This window comes from Bison bison, unplaced genomic scaffold (genome assembly GCF_000754665.1).
Source record: "Bison bison bison isolate TAMUID 2011002044 unplaced genomic scaffold, Bison_UMD1.0 scf7180017863946, whole genome shotgun sequence".
Lineage (NCBI taxonomy): Eukaryota > Metazoa > Chordata > Mammalia > Artiodactyla > Bovidae > Bison > Bison bison.
The window spans coordinates 1,372,109-1,391,031 of record NW_011494518.1 but is presented as its reverse complement, the minus strand read 5'-3'; the positions used below and the strand labels follow the sequence as shown (position 1 = coordinate 1,391,031).

General features: G+C 40.2%; 1 protein-coding gene across 1 annotated transcript in view; it reads left to right on the top strand.

Annotated features, from left to right (window-relative positions):
• Nucleotides 1-6: 6 nt before the first annotated feature.
• ITGA4 (integrin, alpha 4 (antigen CD49D, alpha 4 subunit of VLA-4 receptor)) overlaps nucleotides 7-18,923 on the top strand; it is a 93,584-nt gene continuing 74,667 nt past the window's right edge. Inside the window, exons 1-2 of the mRNA XM_010833848.1 lie at nucleotides 7-361; nucleotides 700-821. Coding sequence (XP_010832150.1) covers nucleotides 165-361; nucleotides 700-821 — 319 coding nt within the window. The 5' untranslated portion in view covers nucleotides 7-164. The remainder of the gene's footprint in view (nucleotides 362-699; nucleotides 822-18,923) is intronic.

Genomic DNA, 18,923 nt, shown 5'->3' with positions numbered 1-18,923 from the left:
TGGTCCCTGCCCTCCTCCCTCTCTTCTTCCCTCCCGCCCGCTGGCGCCGGACACGCTGAGCCTCTTCTCTTGGGGCGCCCTTCCCCTCGGCCAACCGTCGCATCCCGCGCAACTTTGGGACGGAGAGTGGCGGTTCAGTGTTGAATGTTCCCCTCCGAGAGCGCATGGCTGTGGAAGCGAGGCGAGGGCCGGGCCCCCGAGGGGCGGCCGTCTGGGAGGCGGTGATGTTTCTGTTGTGCTCGGGAGTCCCGACCGGGCGCCCCTACAACGTGGACACGGAGAGCGCGCTGCTCTACAAGGGACCCCCCAACACCCTGTTCGGCTACTCGGTGGTGCTGCACAGCCACGGGGCGAACCGATGGTGAGTAGGGTCGGACGCGGGAACCTTTGGCATCTCAGAGCAGATAGCAAAAAGCGCCTCAGGGATTCCCTGCCTGATTCAAACTTTCCTCCCTCTAGAGAAGGCAGGAGGGAACCCAGCTCGCTGGAGAAGTGCTTGGGAAACGAACTCATCTTGGGGTGGCAGCAGCCGGGGTGCGTTCTGGCGCCCGGCCCTGAAGTTTGGGGTGGCGGGTTGAGTGCTGGGGTGGTGGGCGGAGGAAGAGGTGGCGGGAGCGGCCCGCCTGCCTCTGGGGAGACCCCGGGTTTAGTGGGCAGCAAGGCTAACATCTGCGCACACGTGCGTGTTTCTCTTCTTAGGCTCGTAGTCGGGGCGCCCACTGCCAACTGGCTCTCCAACACTTCAGTGGTCAAACCTGGGGCTATTTACAGATGCAAGGTTGGGAAGAATCCAGCCAGGACCTGCGAACAGCTTCAGCTAGGTGAGTGGGATCTGGGGACGGGAGCTAGTAAGCCCTCACCCCACTCGTGTGGACCCCACGGTAGACAAGTCCTGGGAAAAACTCCTATTGCCTATTCTCATTTAAAGGGGATGATTTTCACTGTTAACTCAACACCATGTTCCCTTCTTAACATAAAAGAAGTCTCCTTTTTTCAGTGTTTTTCTCCTTTTTGCTTATGACAGTGATTGCTGTATTCTGACAGAACTATGTAGAGGAAAGTTTCTTACACCTCCTTAGACCTTCTCTTCACCTCTCTCTCTCTCCCTCCTCCCCCACCCCCCACATGTAAAGCACATCTTAAAACCTCTCAGCACATTAATGACAGGATCCAGCGAAGCCAAGACTTGAGAATTTTATTTCCATCTTTGACCTATCAACTTTGTTAAAGAACAGGCTAAGGGGCAGATCAGGAATAGCAGTTGGAATGGATCCCATGCCCTGTCATTTAGCCTAAGGACTTAAAAGAAAATAATACAGTTTTACTTAAGATATGAAATATAAAAGGAGAGCACAAGAAAAAATTGGCATCTCCACTCTTAATATAAGTATTAATAAAGTGAGGTTTAATGTATAATTATTAATTTTTCTCTTCAAAGACTCTTGATTTCTTTATGTCTCTTCTTAGATTTGTGACAATTTGAAAAATGCATTCTATTGGAAGAGGGAAGAAAATTCATGTTTCAAACTCAACAGCAAATTTGCTTTGCATAGACACAATGGGGGAAGAAAGGGGAACTAATATTAATTCAGACCCTATATTGCTTCAAACATTGTTAGGAACTGCCATATATGTTCTTCTTTTCCAGAAAACAACACTGGGCCATGGGTGGCATTGTTCTTACTTTACATTTGAGGACTCTGTGGTTCAGAGTGTTGCAAGGACTTTTTCTAAAGTTACTCAGCTAGTGAGTGGAAGATGGGACTGCAAGTCAAAGTCAGGCTTCAGTTCAGTTCAGTTGCTCAGTCCTGTCCAGCTCTTTGTGACCCCATGGACTGTAGCGCGCCAGGCTTCCCTGTCTATTACCAAGTGCTGGAGCTTGCTCACACTCATCCATCATCCACCAACTGACCATACAGTTGGTGAGGCCATCCAACCATCTCATCCTTGGTCATCCCCTTTTCCTCCAGCCTACAATCTTTCCCAGGATCAGGGTCTTTTCCAGTGAGTCAGTTCTTTGCATCAGGTGGCCAAAGTATTAGAGTTTCAAGCTTCAGCATCAGTCCTTCCAATGAATATTCAGGACTGATTTCCTTTAGGATTCACTGGTTTGATCTTCTTGCTGTCTAAGGGACTCTCAAGAGTCTTCTCCAACACCATAGTTCAAAAGCATCAATTCTTTGGCGCTAAGCTTTGTTTATAGTCCAACTCACATCTATACATGACTACTGGAAAAGGCCTGCTTGGGTCCAAAGTCCAAGCCATTTTCTGTCATGTATACATCTTCAATGCAAATAAAATTCACTGAAGAGTCCAACATGGTGTCTGCTGAGCTGGTGAGTCACCCATGAATGGTGAATAAATTGTTATACTTAGTACCTTTTTTCTATTTAATCTTATTATCCATGGTCTTTGGGGATAAGTTAGTCACTGCATCTTTAATACCCTCCTTCTTTTTTTTACCTAGTAGTCTTTGCTTTTTCTCAAACTGGAATACTTCTTCCCTTCATTGACAGTGAATTCAAATATAATATGCACATAATGGAATTTTATTTTTGACTCAAAGAGCATCCATGAGAGTTTAAGAGTTGTCTGTGCTGCGTAGAATAAGTCCCACCCTCTTATTAAGCATCTTCCATCCCAAAAGACAGACTAGGAAAGCATAACACATTCACAGACCTATCCCTTTGGAATAACTCTGCAAAGCATAGTTGTCTTTGCCTAAGAGACTTGAGGGATGAAGAATTAGGGAGCAGAGCAGACAGCTTTGATCTGCCAGAGGATCTTGACAAGGTCTCAGGAGGGAAATGTTTTATTTTGCTGTCCTGTCATAGTTTCCTGATTCATGACATTACAACCACTGGTATTTATCCCCTACTTCCTGTCTGGAATGGCACTGAATCTATTTCTAGATGTCTGTATTTAACTGGAAAGATCCGGTCACAATATTGTATTAAAATTTAAGATAATAAAAAAAATCTGTCAAAATTGTAGGAAAGCCTAAATTCTTCGGACACGTGGAACACAGGAAGTGACTACAGAAATATCCATGGAGAAATGTGTGCATGGTAGATGTATCGCAAACATGCATTAAGTAAAGATTTATTGGGTGGATAAATGAATAAAGCAAAGTGAAAGCTTCATTGTTATCAACCTGATTGATGAATAAGAGAATTAACTAGAAATGATAAGTCAAAGGGATATTTTCAACTTTAAGATTTTTGGTCAATAAAAAAGGTATTTACTGAGGTGAAAGGCAGACGACAAGGTTTGTAGTCAGTCAACTGGTAGACACACTGATGGCTATAGTAATAGAACATTTGCACATCTTTGAACATTTGCAAAAGAGTTGACTGAAATTACTTCTCATGTAACATTTTAAACAATGTATCTTCCTTATATAAAGAAATTGTATGTTTCAATTCAGAGCAATCTCAGAAGTAACTTGAAGCTGTAAAATAAGGGACTGAGGATAATGTCTAGAAAGGTAACACTGGAAACAATATATTGGTAACTAAAGGCTTTTTAAAATTCTCAGGTTTGTAGATTATGTAGTATTCTTTATGAAAAGTTGTCAAGGAAAAAATACACACACACACACAATCATCTGAATAAGATGGTTTTAGTTGTTCTGTCTCAAATGTATGGACTATGCTTAGCTCACTATCTATCTTACATTTAACTGACATTCAAAAAATATTAGTTTATTTTTATCTCTGTTTTCTACTTAAATCTATATCTGCATGTTACCTGTTATAGGTATGGTGAGGTTATAAATACAGACAATTAATAGATGAAACCAAAAGTTAAATGTATAAATGAAAAGATAACAGTTGAAACACAGTGAAAAAATATTTTTTGTTGGCTCAACCAAAAATATCTTATAATAACTAAATATTGAGCTATGATATCCATGTCATAAGATGTGTTTTCTTTCATTCATGTCCTAATTTGCTATCAAGAAGATGAAGTTAAAAGACCCCTTAAAATAATGCTCATCTCCTACACAATTCAAAGTGCTGTATACATGGACTAGTCTTAAGGTCTAAGAATTTCAAAGTTGCATTCAGGTAGATTCCTTCCTTCAAAAGAGGATGTCAATACCCTTTGCCCTACCTCCTAACCCCTCTTCTCTGTTGTGCATAATATCATCCCATACTGTGGTATGTTCAGTGTAGTCATAATCAGAAGTGAGCAGCAAATGCCTGTTTATCTCAAATGTTCAGGGGATGAGATGTTGAGAGTCAGGTACCTCTTTTAGTGAAGTGAATTGACTGTAGAAGAGATGTATTTCTTCCTGTGTGCAGACAGGCTCCTCCCACCTCCATGCCTACCTAAGAGGTATTCTCCTGCTCACTTCCTTGGCACTGCCCTCTGTGCCCCAGAGGAAGGTAATCTGCCTATCAGGAGGTCTGAACCCAAACTTGTCCGTGAAGACTCTGTGTCTGGGGAGGCCATAGTGATTTCCAGTTTCAGTTGGTTTTCTACTCAGGTGCTCTGCATCCTTGCTAGGTTTTTTTAAAAGGAAACTTTGAACACAGTTGCTAAATTAAGGCATTACAAGTAATGACTTTGTTTATGTATTTGATGATACAAATACATAATGGTCACCATTATGTATTAATGGACCATGAATGGTCCATTCATGGTCACCAATATTTGAAGGTAGAAGATAATAAAATATGCAAATGACTGTAAAATTGTATTAAAAAGATTCTTTATTTCATGTTTCAAAAGACATACTCTCTAGATCTTTCATTACTTTTAACTTGCTGCCAATAGCTTTATACTGATAGCTACTAATAGCATTATACATGTGTGTTTGTATGCACATACAGACTTAAATACTTGTCTGGATAATAAAGGTTATAATTTTGTTATATAATGTACATGAAATGTATACAAAATACATAAAATTATATAGTTATTGTCTAATACAGTAGCCACAAGCTACATACGGCTATTGAGTACATGAAATGTGGCTAGTTTGTAGTGAGAGGTCCTATAATACAGATTACATCTGGATATTGAAGACTTAGTACAAAAAAATTCATACATGTATATATATATAATATATATATAATCTCTTGATTTTTTAGGTGTTGACCATATGTTGAAATAAACAGTTTTAAACTAATATCTATTGAATATTTAAATGAGAATATTTTAGATGCATTAGGTTAAAGAAAATATTAACATTAAGTTTGCTTATTCCTTGTTACTTTTTAATGTGACTAGTGTAAAAATTATTTCATATATAACTTGCATTATGTTTCTATTGGAGAGCACTGTTTTAGAAAAACATAACTTCCCTATGTAAAATAACACTGACTTTTTAGCAAGTGCCTTCCCAATGTCTATATGTAAAATAAATAGGATTTTCACTTTTCTAGATCAGTGTTGTATAATTACTAGACCTTTAAGTTCCCCTCTTGTCCCTCTTTTTCTTACTAGAGAGAGCAATGATTTATTACAAGTTAGTCATCATTATTTCCCTTCAGATTTCTTTCTGGAAATTATATAACCTATTTGGAAGAGGTTAAGTTAATTAGCATCTGTGTCATTTAACTAATGATTACCTCATTCTCACTTCTGCCTGATTTGTAGGAATTATTAATTTAACATTAAAAGACAAACCACTCACTGTTGAAACGTCAAATATGTTCTTGATAACTTTTCTTTCTTATTTTCAATACTCTTTAAATTGTAGCTTATGAAGCTGATGTTGACACAGACTGGTCATTTTGAAAAATCATCGTTGAACAGAGGTTTGTTATGCTAATTATGCACAAAATTAAAACAGAGAGATTCATGAATAAACTATCATATTAAAAGAATTAAGTTTCCTGATTTCTAACAGTTTCCCAGACTCCATCTCTGAAAGAATGGCTTCCACGTGGTTTGAGAGATGAGGTTTTCTAAAATGCATTTTATTTATTGCCAAAAATTTACTTGACCGCTTGGTGATATTTCTAACGGCTAAAAAATATCTCCCCTTGGCCACAGTTCTTGGGCTGGGTATGGTGATCCATTGTGCATGTGGGTCATTGGTTCATTTGGCCGTTTCCTGAGGGATGCCTGAGTGCTGGAACCTGGGCTCACAAAAGAAACACGGCCCTTGCCTCAAGGGGTTTGCAGTCTATAGCGTGGGTTATTATAGGAAAGTATGCTGAGACACTCTAATCTAGTTAGGAGAATAAGGTGATGTCTTCCTAAGAAATTCTAGTGGAAAACTGAGGGAAAAAAGCAGTTATCTCAGAGGAAGATGGAGAAGGCAATGGCACCCTACTCCAGTACTCTTGCCTGGAAAATCCCATGGGCGGAGGAGCCTTGTAAGCTGCAGTCCATGGGGTCACTAAGAGTCAGGCACGACTGAGCGACTTCACTTTGACTTTTCACTTTCATGCACTGGAGAAGGAAATGGCAACCCACGCCAGTGTTCTTGCCTGGAGAATCCCAGGGACGGGGGAGCCTGGTGGGCTGCCGTCTATGGGGTCACACAGAGTTGGACACGACTGAAGCGACTTAGCAGCAGCAGCAGCAGCAGAGGAAGAAGTTATGGGAGAGGGCGCTGGACAGAGCAAAGCATGTATGAGCACCCTGAGGTCTTTGAGAGGGCGGTATCTTTGGATGGAAAAAAGGAGCACACAGTTGACTGGCGTGTGAAGCGGTGTAGATGAGAGACGCGAGCACGGATTATTGTGTTACAACTTGGTGCCTTCTCTGGCAGCTGCGGAAGCCTGGCTGTCAGCATGCTCTTGTGTGGTCACATACTCTGCCTCCGCGTGGGCACAGTGCAGTGGAGGCTGGGGCTGAGTGTTGGGCTGGGGGGCACAGATGCACAGAGGGAGGTGTTGGCTCCAGTGGCCATGGTGGTGCTGAGCAGTGACAGACGCAGGGTCTGGTGCAGACCCACAGGAACCTACAGGGGGCCCGGCTGTGAGTGTGCTCTCATTGGATGTGTGCACAGCAGTGAAGCGGGATGATGGGCAGCAGGCTGGTGACCTGCAGCCTCACAGCTGCCTGGCCGAACCTTGAGCCTGGGCCTGAGGGTGACATCAGCCACTGGGGTGGAGGCAGGAGTCATGTACTTTGGCTTTGGTGGGTACAGGGAGGAAGTCAGTTGGCTCGCTTCTCACGCCAAGGTACCCACAGAGGCCTGGGCTGGCTGTTAAGGTGGCTCCTGGGCTCCTCAGGGGCAGGAAAAAGGGATTATGGCAGAACCCAGGTATCAGTGAGCACTAATACACGTGAGACAAAAGCTGGCAAGATCTGCAGGAGGTCCACGGTGTCTGTACTGGCCGTTGATTTAGTCAGTGGTGACATCTGCTGTTTGTCTGCAGAGCGGGTCTCTGTAACCCAGGTCTCTGGACTTCGTAATTATTAAATGAGAGAGATGAACAGGAAGAAGGTTTCAAAGATGTTACCCAAGGTTCTGACTTGGGCTGTTGGACAGATGATGGTGCTATGTCTCGTGAGATGTAAAAATAGATACCTGGTAATCAGTTGGATGTATGGGCCTGCTGGGCAGGAGAGGTCTATATAGGCAGTTCAGAGTTGAAGGAAATTGGCATAGAGATGGTAATCAAAGCCATGGAAGTTAAAGAGTTTAACCTGGGAATGTTCTAGGTTAAATGGATCACTGGACCCAGAAGAGATCCCACAAGACTCCTGCCATTTGAGAAGCAGCTTGAACAGTATTGGTCAACTCTAGCTGCAACCTAGATTCTTCTGCCAAGCTTTAAGAAGCCCAGTGCTGGTGGCCTTCTCCTAAACTAATTAAGTCTCTGGGAGTGGGTCTAGCTAGGTTAGATATTGTGGTTTATAGTAAGAATATATATTTGGTCTTCAACCCCATTTCTGACACAGTGATCCTAGAACCCTTGGAGTTTTCTAGAGTGATAAATATGTCATTTGTTAGGTTAATGAGGTGACTTTAGGACCAAAGGATGTGACTGGTTGCGAGCTGAGCACACTGTATGATCAGAGGATCGGAACTTTCATACCTGTCCCCCTGACACCAGCAGAAGAAGAGGGGCTGGAGGCTGAACCAGTTGCCAATGGCCAATGATTTAATCACTCATGGCTATGCAATGAAACCTCTATAAAAGCCCAGAAGGACAGGACTTGTGAACATGTGGGGCTTTAGGACGAGCGGTGCATTCAGAGAGGGCCTGGGAGCTCCCTTCAAGTTTCCCATGACTTGCCCTCTGTGTCTCTTCCATCCAGTTCCTAAGTTACTCCTTTTGTAATAAACTGATAATCTGGTGAGTAACATGGTTTTCTTGAGTTCTGTGAGCCACACTTGTAAATTAATCAAACCAAAGGAAAACATCGATGGGAACTTCAATAACCAGTGGACTTGAGATTGACATCTGAAGTGTGTGTTGAGGGGTAATAGGAAAGAAAGTAGTCTGTTTTAAATATTTCATGTATTTTAATCAACTGTTAAACATACTCCCAGTGCATTTTTACCTTTCAAGTTTCTTCTAAAAGTTCCATTACCCATCGAGGAAGTTTTATATGAATTTATTAAAGTTGCCTAAATTTCCTAGTCCTATAGAAGGTAATCACAAATTGCTGGGTGATAGTAAGGTATTTTTCAGTGTTCTTCAGTAATGTACTGTATGTACTTTTTTCTTTTTTTTACCTTTTGGTTTCCTTCACCCATTTCTCCCTCTCTGCCCCCACCTCTGGCAGCCACATATCTGTTCTTTCTCTGAGCTTTGTTTTTTTTTTTTTAGATTCCACATATAAGCAAGATCATAGAGTATTTATCTTTCTCTGTCTGACTTAGTTCATTTAGCATAATGTCATCAGGGCTCAGTCATGTTGTTGCAGACAAGAAGATTATATTCTTTTTTATGGTTGAATGATACCCCATTGCATATATATACTGCAGCTCTTCATCCACTCACTCTTCATTGAACACTTAGGTTGCTTCCCATCTTGGCTATTACAGAGGGGGGATACATTATGCTATTTTTAGTTGTGTTTTCCTTTTCTTTGAATATGTACCCAAAAGTATTGTTGGGATTGTTAGAACTATGGTAGTTCTATTTTTAATTTTTTGAGGAACCTCTATACTGTTTCCATAGTGGCTGCCCCAATTTACACTCCCACCAACAATGCACAGCCTTTTTCTCCACACCCTCACTAACATTGGTTATCTCTTGTCTTTTTGATAATAGCCATTCTAGCAGGTGTGAGGTGATAGCTCCTTGTAATTTTGATTGGCATTTCCCTGATGGTCAGTGATGCTGGGCATGTTTTTATATAGCTCTGCTCCATATTTTCTCTCATTCAGTAGGCTGCTTTTTTGTTTTGTTGATGGTTTCCTTTACTGTGCAGAAACTTTGTAGTATGATGTAGTCCCACTTATTTATTTTTGCTTTTGTTGCTTTTGCTTCTGGGGTTAAACTTTAAAAGTTATTACTCAGACATTTGTCAAGGATCTTGTAGAACTGAATCCTTAATTGGTGGGATCTGACATTATCTCCAGGTAGATAGTATTGTAATTACAAGTTGGATTTCAGGACCCCCACCTAGTATCAGAGAATTTCTTGGTGGTGGTGTGGAAAAGCTTCACCCACACACATTGGAGTTGGGTGAAGAATCCTTAGTAGGGCATTGGGAGTTTGCAGAGGTCCCCAAATGACTCCAGTATTCATCCATGGTTAAGAACCATTGGGGAAGAAAAAAGAGCAAGAAAAATAGACGGAGGAGGAAAAGCAAAAGGGGTAGCCAGGGAATCAGGTCAATGTGGCCTTATAGAAGTTGAAGAATGGGAGATTTTGAGAAGAGGTGAGTGGTTGGCATATCAAAAGAGGCCAAGAGGTCAAGCTAGGTAAGAGCCTAGGAGGAGTCTTTGAATTTAGAAAGAATTGGTTTGTTAAGAACCTTGGAAAGACCTGTTTTAGTGGTAATGCCAGACTTCAGAGGGGTGAGGAGTGAGAAAATATTGGTGCCAGATATCAACTCTTCCTTTATTAAAGAAAGAGTTCTTCCTTGGGTTCTTCCTTCATTTATTAAATAAATGTTATCCATTACTTATGTTGGTACTTGGCATAGAAAGTTGGCCAAGATGGCTAAAGCCTTCAAAGAACTCAGTTATAGGAATAACAGGTAAACAGATATATACTTATGAGAAATGTCACAAACTTAATGATAGATATGCACAATAGGGAGAAGAAGCTGGATAATGAAAGTATTTTGGAACAAGGGACATGAATAATCAAGTCAGTTCTGGCCAGTTTTGATGAGCACATAGTAGAGTCTCAATGAATGTGAAATGGATGGGTACACTTCTCAGATTTGGGTGGGGTCTTCTGGGATTTGCTGTATGTTTCAGCATTGTTCCCAGAGGTCTAGGCCAGCCTTGCATTCCAGACTCTGCCCACTCACACTGGACAGTCTAAAGAATATGCACTCCTGAGACAGGAAGTCTAGAATGGACTGTCTTTAAAATTGGCAGAATTTTAATTTTAGGAGTAGTTGGCAATATCAAATTAGAATATGGAAGTGGACTTGCAGGGGACAGGACTGGGTTCAGTAATGCCGTGTATTGGTTCTGATGTCCTCAGTTTATCTCTAAGGAGTTTTAACAAATGATTAGTCATCTCTTCCATATAATTTATATGAAATACTGTAATTCACAATGAATTGTTCAGATATAGTAAGAGTATAGACATAGTTGTCAAATCTCTTTTGCTGGAAATATTTTGTGAAGTGGATTAGACATGTCCTTTTAAAATTATATTCTAGGTAGAAGTCTCTTGTCAGTATCTACCCTCTGTGAAATCATTCTAGGTCTACCTAACCTCAGTGCTATTCTCTGTTCTCTTGGAACCATTTTTTAGTATTTATTAGAATATCATTATTTTGTCTGAAGATCATTGTTGCATTGTCTCTGCAACATCTTATCCCCTCCTTTAAACTTTGAATGAAAAGTTGCCTTCTGTTGTCAGTAACCCCTCCTCTCAGTCTGATCCTACACTGACTGGTACAGAATGATGCCATGGACTGCCTGACTGATTTTTGTTTTTGAACTTTATTATCATCCTGATCTCCTCCTCCATCCTACCCTGTGAATTCCAAAACCAAGCTCAGAACGTCAGTATTGACCAGTGAGCATTAAGTGAGGGCAGGTTTCCCTGGAGTGCTTTTCTGTTCACATTTTTATACTGTTTTTGTTTCAAAGAACAACAGTATCTATAATATTAGTAATACTTTTTCAAATGAAATGGTATTTGTATATTAATGATGCTTTTTCAAATGACTCCTTAAGTCTAAGAGATTAATTGAAAACCATGGAAACAGAGAGTTGTTTTTCCTTATTTTCTAATGTTGGATGTTAAAATATAAGTTATAATGAAATAGAATAGGATTATTAATAGTGCCAATACTTGGATTCATTCTCTGATTAATATTGAAGTACTCATAGCATATTACTGTAAAGTAGTGGATGACAGTGTGGGCTTGACTCTTTCCTTCCCCCACTTATAAGTTTAGTGACTTTGGGCAAGATGCTTATTCTCCCTTTCTTTCAGCTTCTCCATGTATAAAATTGGGATAATGATAATAATACCCACCTTTAAGGGATATAAGGAAAATTAAATGACTTAGTATATATGTTCACATATGTTAAAAGTGTGCCTATTACATGGGAAGCATTTAATAAGTGTTATTTTAATAATTATTGTAAGACAACATTCCTTCTTTACATTATGCTCTGTGGATATATCAGTTGCTGTGCATTCTTCTGCTCTACTTAGTAAAAAGACTTGTATAGGTTTTCTATAGGAATGTGAAGAAGTTTGGACCCAAGGCACTTGGAAGGAAACCCTTATCTTAGATTCAGGCTCACAAGAAGAATGGATTTCTAGGGCTCAGAAGTCTAGTGATGACTTAGGATCAACCCAGATTTATAAAATTGCAACCATCAGGCTAGACTCTGCTGCCTGAATGCATTCACCTCTGTGTGGAACTCTTCCTAAATACAACAAAGTAAAATAAATAAAATTATAAAATAAAAACTATAATTAAAATAAAATGACCTAGAAGACTGGAATAGCTGCTTTTTTCAGGCCTATGATTATAGGAACTGTTACTTACATAAATTGAGCATGATTATCCATCATTATCAGATTTTTATTACTAAGTCTAAGAACATGACAATTTAAAGATACAGCAAGAATTGTTTCTAATTTTGATGTTTAATTTGATACTTTGACCCTTGAGTGCCACTAGATGAGTTGGTGGAAATGTCCCATATCTCCTCTAAAACTGGTGTTTTACTGTTCATTACTCAGTTATTGTTTTAGCTGTTAAATTCATGAACATCACTGTTACCTTTTAGAAACATCACCACCACATTTTATTAGATGTTTGGGAAAAGTACACAGTTTAATATAAGAAGCATAATCTAATGGGTTTAGTAATAATTAGTGTTTGATAAGAAATAAAAGCAAGGGGCCCTTTGGCTTAAAGAGCTGAAGGAATGCTGCTGATCCAACCTCACAGCACCGTGAGCTCCCTCTGCTGGTGGGTCCACATCAATGCAGTGTGGGTACACTGGGAAAGCATTTACCACTCATTTAATGAACACCTACTCGGTGCCAGAAAGTCTTGTATGCACAGGCATACATTTTCGGTAATTTTTATAACCCTCCAATGGTAGGCCTTATATTCTGGTCATATTTGAATTGGCATGTTTGCTTTTAATGCCATATGTCTTTTCTGTATTCTGTTTCACTCAGTAATTGTTGCTTCTACAAATATAGATATATTGAATGAATGATGCTTTATAGAATGTTGAACAAGAGTCATTTGTTTTTCAGGATTATTTGAGAAAAATTTAGAGTGGAAGGGTTTGAAATATATAGGACTAATCTTTCAATAGAGTAGAACTTCATGTTAAAAAAAGTAATTGATGGAAGTAAGGTCTTTCACTATTTTTCTAAAACTTGAAAATTATGTCGTGTTTTGAAAGATCAGACCAATGTGTGTGTTGTCTTAGTATCCAGAAGACCAGTTTGAGAGCCCCAATCAAATGTCTGAACTGATTAAGCCAGTGACATAGGCAGATAAACACTTGTCATTGCATCCATAAGTCCCAAGCTGCCCTACCCACAATGTGTCACTCAAGCTGTCAAAATCTACAGGAAGACCTTTGAGTCTGGTCTTACCCCTTTGCTCATTCCTCAGTGGAAATGCCAAAGTGCTGAGCATTGATCTAACCTGAGGAAAAGATCAGGATAAGATAGAGACCAAGTAGGTGACATTTTTCATGAACCCTAGAAAGTTGACAAGAAATTTTACACATTTTCAGCTGGCAGAAAAGATAGAAAGTGAAATTTATTCAGATAATTCATACATTTGAAATATTTGTACAGTTCTATTGTATATACTCCAGATTCGTGAAAAGTAACTACTTTGAGATCTTCAATTACTAAAAGTTTTTTAAAATTCTTTTCCATTACGTTTTAGTGTAAGATATCAAATATAATATCTTGTGCTGTACACTAGGACCTTATTGTTGGTCTCTTTTATGTATAATAGTTTGTATCTGTATCTGTTGATCCCAATCTCTTATCCTTCTCCACCTTTTTCCCTTTGGTAACTATGAGTTTGTTTTCTATGTTTGTAAGTCTATTTTTGTTTTGTAAATACATTCATTCATATCATATTTTAGATTCTGTATATACTTGATATCATATATTTTTGTCTGACTTACTTCACTTGATATGATAATCTCGAGATCCATCCATGTTTCTGCAAATGGCAGTATTTCATTCTAAAATGTCTTATGCTTGATTTTAATCTTTTCCATTTACTTGTCCCATGAATTTGGGCAAATATCTTTACTTCTTTAAGATTCTATTTCTCCACCTGTGAAATGAGATTGTTAGCACAGTCCTCCGTTGCTGCTGTGAGAATTAAACGAATGGAATGTGTATGGTAAGGGCTCACTGACAGTTCAGTTCAGTCTCTCACTCCTGTCCGACTCTTTGCGACCCCGTGAATCGCAGCACACCAGGCCTCCCTGTCCATCACCAACTCCCGGAGTTCACCCAAACCCATGTCCATTGAGTCGGTGATGCCATCCAACCATCTCATCCTCTGTTGTCCCCCCCTCCTCCTGCCCTCAATCTTTCCCAGCATCAGGGTCTTTTCCAATGAGTCAGCTCTTTGCATCAGGTGGCCAAAGTTTCAGCTTCAACATCAGTCCTTCCAATGAACACCCAGGACTGATCTCCTTTAGGATGGACTGGTTGAATCTCCTTGCAGTCCAAGGGAATCTCAAGAGTCTTCTCCAACACCAAGTTCAAAAGCATCAATTCTTTGGTGTTCAGCTTTCTTTATAGTCCAACTCTCACATCCATACATGGCCACTGGAAAAACCATAGCCTTAACTAGACGGACCTTGTTGGCAAAGTAATGTCTCTGCTTCTTAATATGCTGTCTAGGTTGGTTGCTGACAGTGATATGCCACAAATATGTTATGGAGGAGGATATATGCCATGATGTATACCATAATCATATCTTTAGCTTAATCCTTAAAATAATAATGTCAACATCAACTAATGTTTGCCTGCTTTCTCTGCCAGGCTCTGGCCCAAGCCCTTCATACCCCTCATTTACTGCCCACAGTCCTTGCAGAATCCCTCTGAGACAGCCATCTCTGGAGGCCCACCTAATTCTCAATCCTAAACCATCCTACTCACATATCGCACTTTGTAAAGATCTTCAAACCTGCAAACATTGTTTTCCTTCAGACCATCTGTTACTATCTTAAAACTTAAGGAACTAGTGTTTTGGAAGAGAAGTAGGGGAGAAGAGTAGGAAGAAAGAAGACCTCTCCAAAGTTTAGATCCCTGAATGGTGAAAATTTTGCAGTCGTATCCTCTGTTGTTGTTCTTCAGTTGCTAAGTCGTGTCCGGCTCTTTGTGACCCCATGGACTGCAGCACGCCAGGCTCCCTTGTCGATTACTATCTCCGGGAGTTTGCTCAGATCCATGCCCATTGAGTCAGTGATGCTATCTAACCATCTCATTCTCTGCTGCCCCCTTCTCCTCCTGCTTTCAATCTTTCCCAGCACCAGGGTCTTTTCTAATGAGTCGGCTCTTCAAATCAGGTGGCTCAAGTATTAGAGCTTCAGCATCCGTCCTTCCAGTGAATATTCAGGGTTGATTTCCTTTAGGATTGACTGATTTGATCTCATTGCTGTCCAGGGGTCTCTCAACAGTCCAACCTCTAGTACCCTCTAGTGGAACATTCTGTGGTGGAAAAAGTGGGTATTAGAATTCCTCCCTCAGCAAATATTTTGTTCCTGCGTCCTGCATGTATGCCCTGTTCTGTGCTGTGGAAATGCCACAGTCAATGAAGTAGTCAATCTTCCCCCATCAAGGGACAGTCAAGAACAAATATCTCGTCTCCCATAGTCTCTGTCATATTTTGTCACTTGAAACAATGGCACTAAAATAGATGACATGAAAAACAGTAAAAAAAAAAAAAAGGCAAAAAATGTTCCTAATTGGCTTTGTATTATTATCCTTTGTATCCATCTATCAAAATCACTACTTATTCATATTTATATACTCATGTACATACTAAAACAAAATCAGTAAGTGGAAATGAAAACCAAATAGTAAGCATACATTTTTGTATTTACTTTCCCAAATACAAATTGAAAGAGGAAAATTATGAAAGAGAAAGATGGACTTAATTTTTAGAATAAGGAGTCTGGTTTTCATGTGGCTTTGGTTTTTTTAATGTCTACTGGGAAAATGCATTCAACTGTGCTAAGAATTAGTCATTCTAGTTGTATAAAAGCATGGAAAATTATCATGTATTAATTTCTACCAACCTCATTTATGTTAAACCATGTAAAGTACATTTTTTAAATTATGAAGCTGATTTGATTTACTAAGAGTTTAGATCAGTAATGTATGAGCTGAATTGAAAATCAGATTATAAATCATTTAAGCATGACTTTTGGATACAATATAAAGATCATCTGCATTTATCTATGATGTTCTGTCAGGGAAATTCATTAGAATTAACTTTCTCATGACAGTTCTCATAATCATCATTTCTGACCAAATTATAAATACTGTATTTCCACATGAAAAAAATTGGCTTAACATTTGATATGCTATTTCAATGTTTTGTTGAAACTAAGGAGGGCAAAAAGATATTACTATCATTTTCTAAATGGAGTAGTTCCTTTTGAATTATTGTATAACACAGGAAATGGCGAAACCATGTATATTGCAGAGCAGTTGCTCATAAGTCCAGCTGCATGCTACCATTACCTGGGGAACTGTGTGAAAAATTCTGGTCTGAATCTCAATGTGGGCACATCAAATCTGAGCCAGAGAGTGGGACCAGGTGTCAGTATTTGTTTGAAACTCTCCCAGCTGATCTTGATAGCCAGTCAGAGCTGAGAACCACGTGAAAAGGCGTGTCCTCCAGAGCACAGAGGTGAAGGGAAAGCTCTGGAGAGATGCAGAGCATAAGCTGGTGATGTGGTCTGACCCCTCTGCCAAGATTCCACAAACACTGCAGAAGCAGAGGGGGAAAGTTGCTCAAAATTAAGGAGAGACCCAGCTCAGCAGTGGAGAGTTATAAGCTGTTCGTTCTTCCAGCTGATTTTGTCGTGTTACCAGTGTTGAAAGTAGCTCAAGATTATTGTTGCTGTTGGGTGCTGCCTGTGACAGAAGCAGTGTTAGGAAGTAGAAGAAACTTAACGTAAGCAGGAGTCTGTGTGTTTGTCCATTTTCTAGAATTATCTAAGTGTGTGACGCTGGAGAGTCTGAGCAGTGATGACACTGTGATGTCACTTGGGAGAGCTAAAACAGAAAGGATGCAAAGGGGAATAATCTGTGGACCTGGAAAACAGTTACCGAGATAGGAGCTTCTCTAGTCTCTATTTTAAAATCAGTAAGAGAACTCAGCTGAGAAACAGATGATGATTCACTGTTTTTCTGTATAAAAACTTTTGGGCCATTTTCAGTGTAAATTCAATGCATGAAGCCGGGCACTCAGAGCCAGTGCCTGGGACAATGCAGAGGGATGGGACAGGGAAGGAGTTGGGAGGGGGGTTCAGGATGGGGGGGTACATGTGCGCCCATGGCTGATGCGCGTGGATGTGTGGCAGGGGCCACCACAGTGTGGTGAAGTGATGGTCCTCCAATTAAATATATTAATCAAAAAAACCTTTTGGGCCATTTTCATGCTATTTACATGGCATTTTGTGGTTCCAAACTATTGTATGTTTATTGCATACATATTACTATATGTTTTTAAACTTTGTGGTGGCATCTCTAGAACAGGAAACTTGTGTCTAAATATTGGCCGTAATCTTAATGAAACTGTTCATTAAATACACTGCATTTTAAAGTAGTATAAATATAGTATCAATATATTATAAAGAGATAATATATTGTTTGTGACCTCTGTTCTCGCCTGTATTTAATTTTCCTCCTGCACAATTGCTTCATAAACTGAATGTTGACTAATTTTAGAAAGACTTTGGTGTTTTCAGAGAAGATACTTTATTGGAGCGTCTTTTGGGATGATGTTGTTCAGTTGCCCAATTATGTCCGACTCTTTGCTACTCCATGGACTGAAGCACCCCAGGCTTCCCTGTCCTTCATTATCTCCTGGAGTTTGCTCAGACTCATGTCCATGGAGTCCATGATGCCATCCAACAATTTCACCCTCTGTCATCCCCTTCTCCTGCCCTCAGTCTTTCCCAGCATCAAGGTCTTTTCCAATGAGTCAGCTCTTTGCATCAGGTTGCCAAGTATTGGAGACTCAGCGTCAGTGTGCTTGTGTGTGTGTGTTAGTCGCTCAGTGGTGTCTGACTCTTTGCCACCCCATGGACTGTAGCTCACCAGGCTCCACTGTCCATGGAATTCTCCAGGCAAGAATATTGGAGTGGGTTGCTACTACTTTCTCCAGGAGATCTTCCCAACCCAGGGATCAAACCCGGCTCTCCCACATTGCAGGTAGATTCTTTACCATCTGAGCCACAAGGGCAGCCCTCAACATCAATCCCTCCAATGAGTAGTCAAGGTTGATTTCCTTTAGGATTGACTGGTTTGGTCTCCTTGCTATTCAAGGGAATCTCAAGAGTCTTCTCCAGCACCATAGTTCAAAAACCTCAATTTTACAGTGCTCAGCCTTCTTTATGGTCCAGCTTTCACATCAGTACATCAGTACGTCAGTTAGTCATTTGTGTCCAACTCTTTGTTGGATCATTGAAAAGGCAAGAGAGTTCCAGAAAAACATCTATTTCTGCTTTATTGACTATGCCAAAGCCTTTGACTATGTGGATCACAGTAAACTGTGGGAAATTCTGAAAGAGATGGGAATACCAGACCACCTGACCAGCCTCTTGAGAAACCTGTATGCAGGTCAGGAAGCAACAGTTAGAACTGGACATCGAACAACAGACTGGTTCCAAATAGGAAAAGGAGCACGTCAAGGCTGTATATTGTCACCCTGCTTATTTAACTTCTATGCAGAGTACATCATGAGAAGCGCTGGGCTGGAAGAAGCACAAGCTGGAATCAAGATTGCCGGGAGAAATATCAATAACTTCAGATGTCCAGATGAGACCACCCTTATGGCAGAAAGCGAAGAAGAACTAAAGAGCCTCTTGATGAAAGTGAAAGAGGAGAGTGCAAAAGTTGGCTTAAAGCTCAACATTAAGAAAACGAAGATCATGGCATCTGGTCCCATCACTTCATGGGAAATAGATGGGGAAACAGTGGCTGACTTTATTTTTTGGGCTCCAAAATCACTGTAGATGGTGATTGCAGCCATGAAATTAAAAGACGCTTACTCCTTGGAAGGAAAGTTATGACCAACCTAGACAACATATTAAAAAGCAGAGACATGACTTCATCAACAAA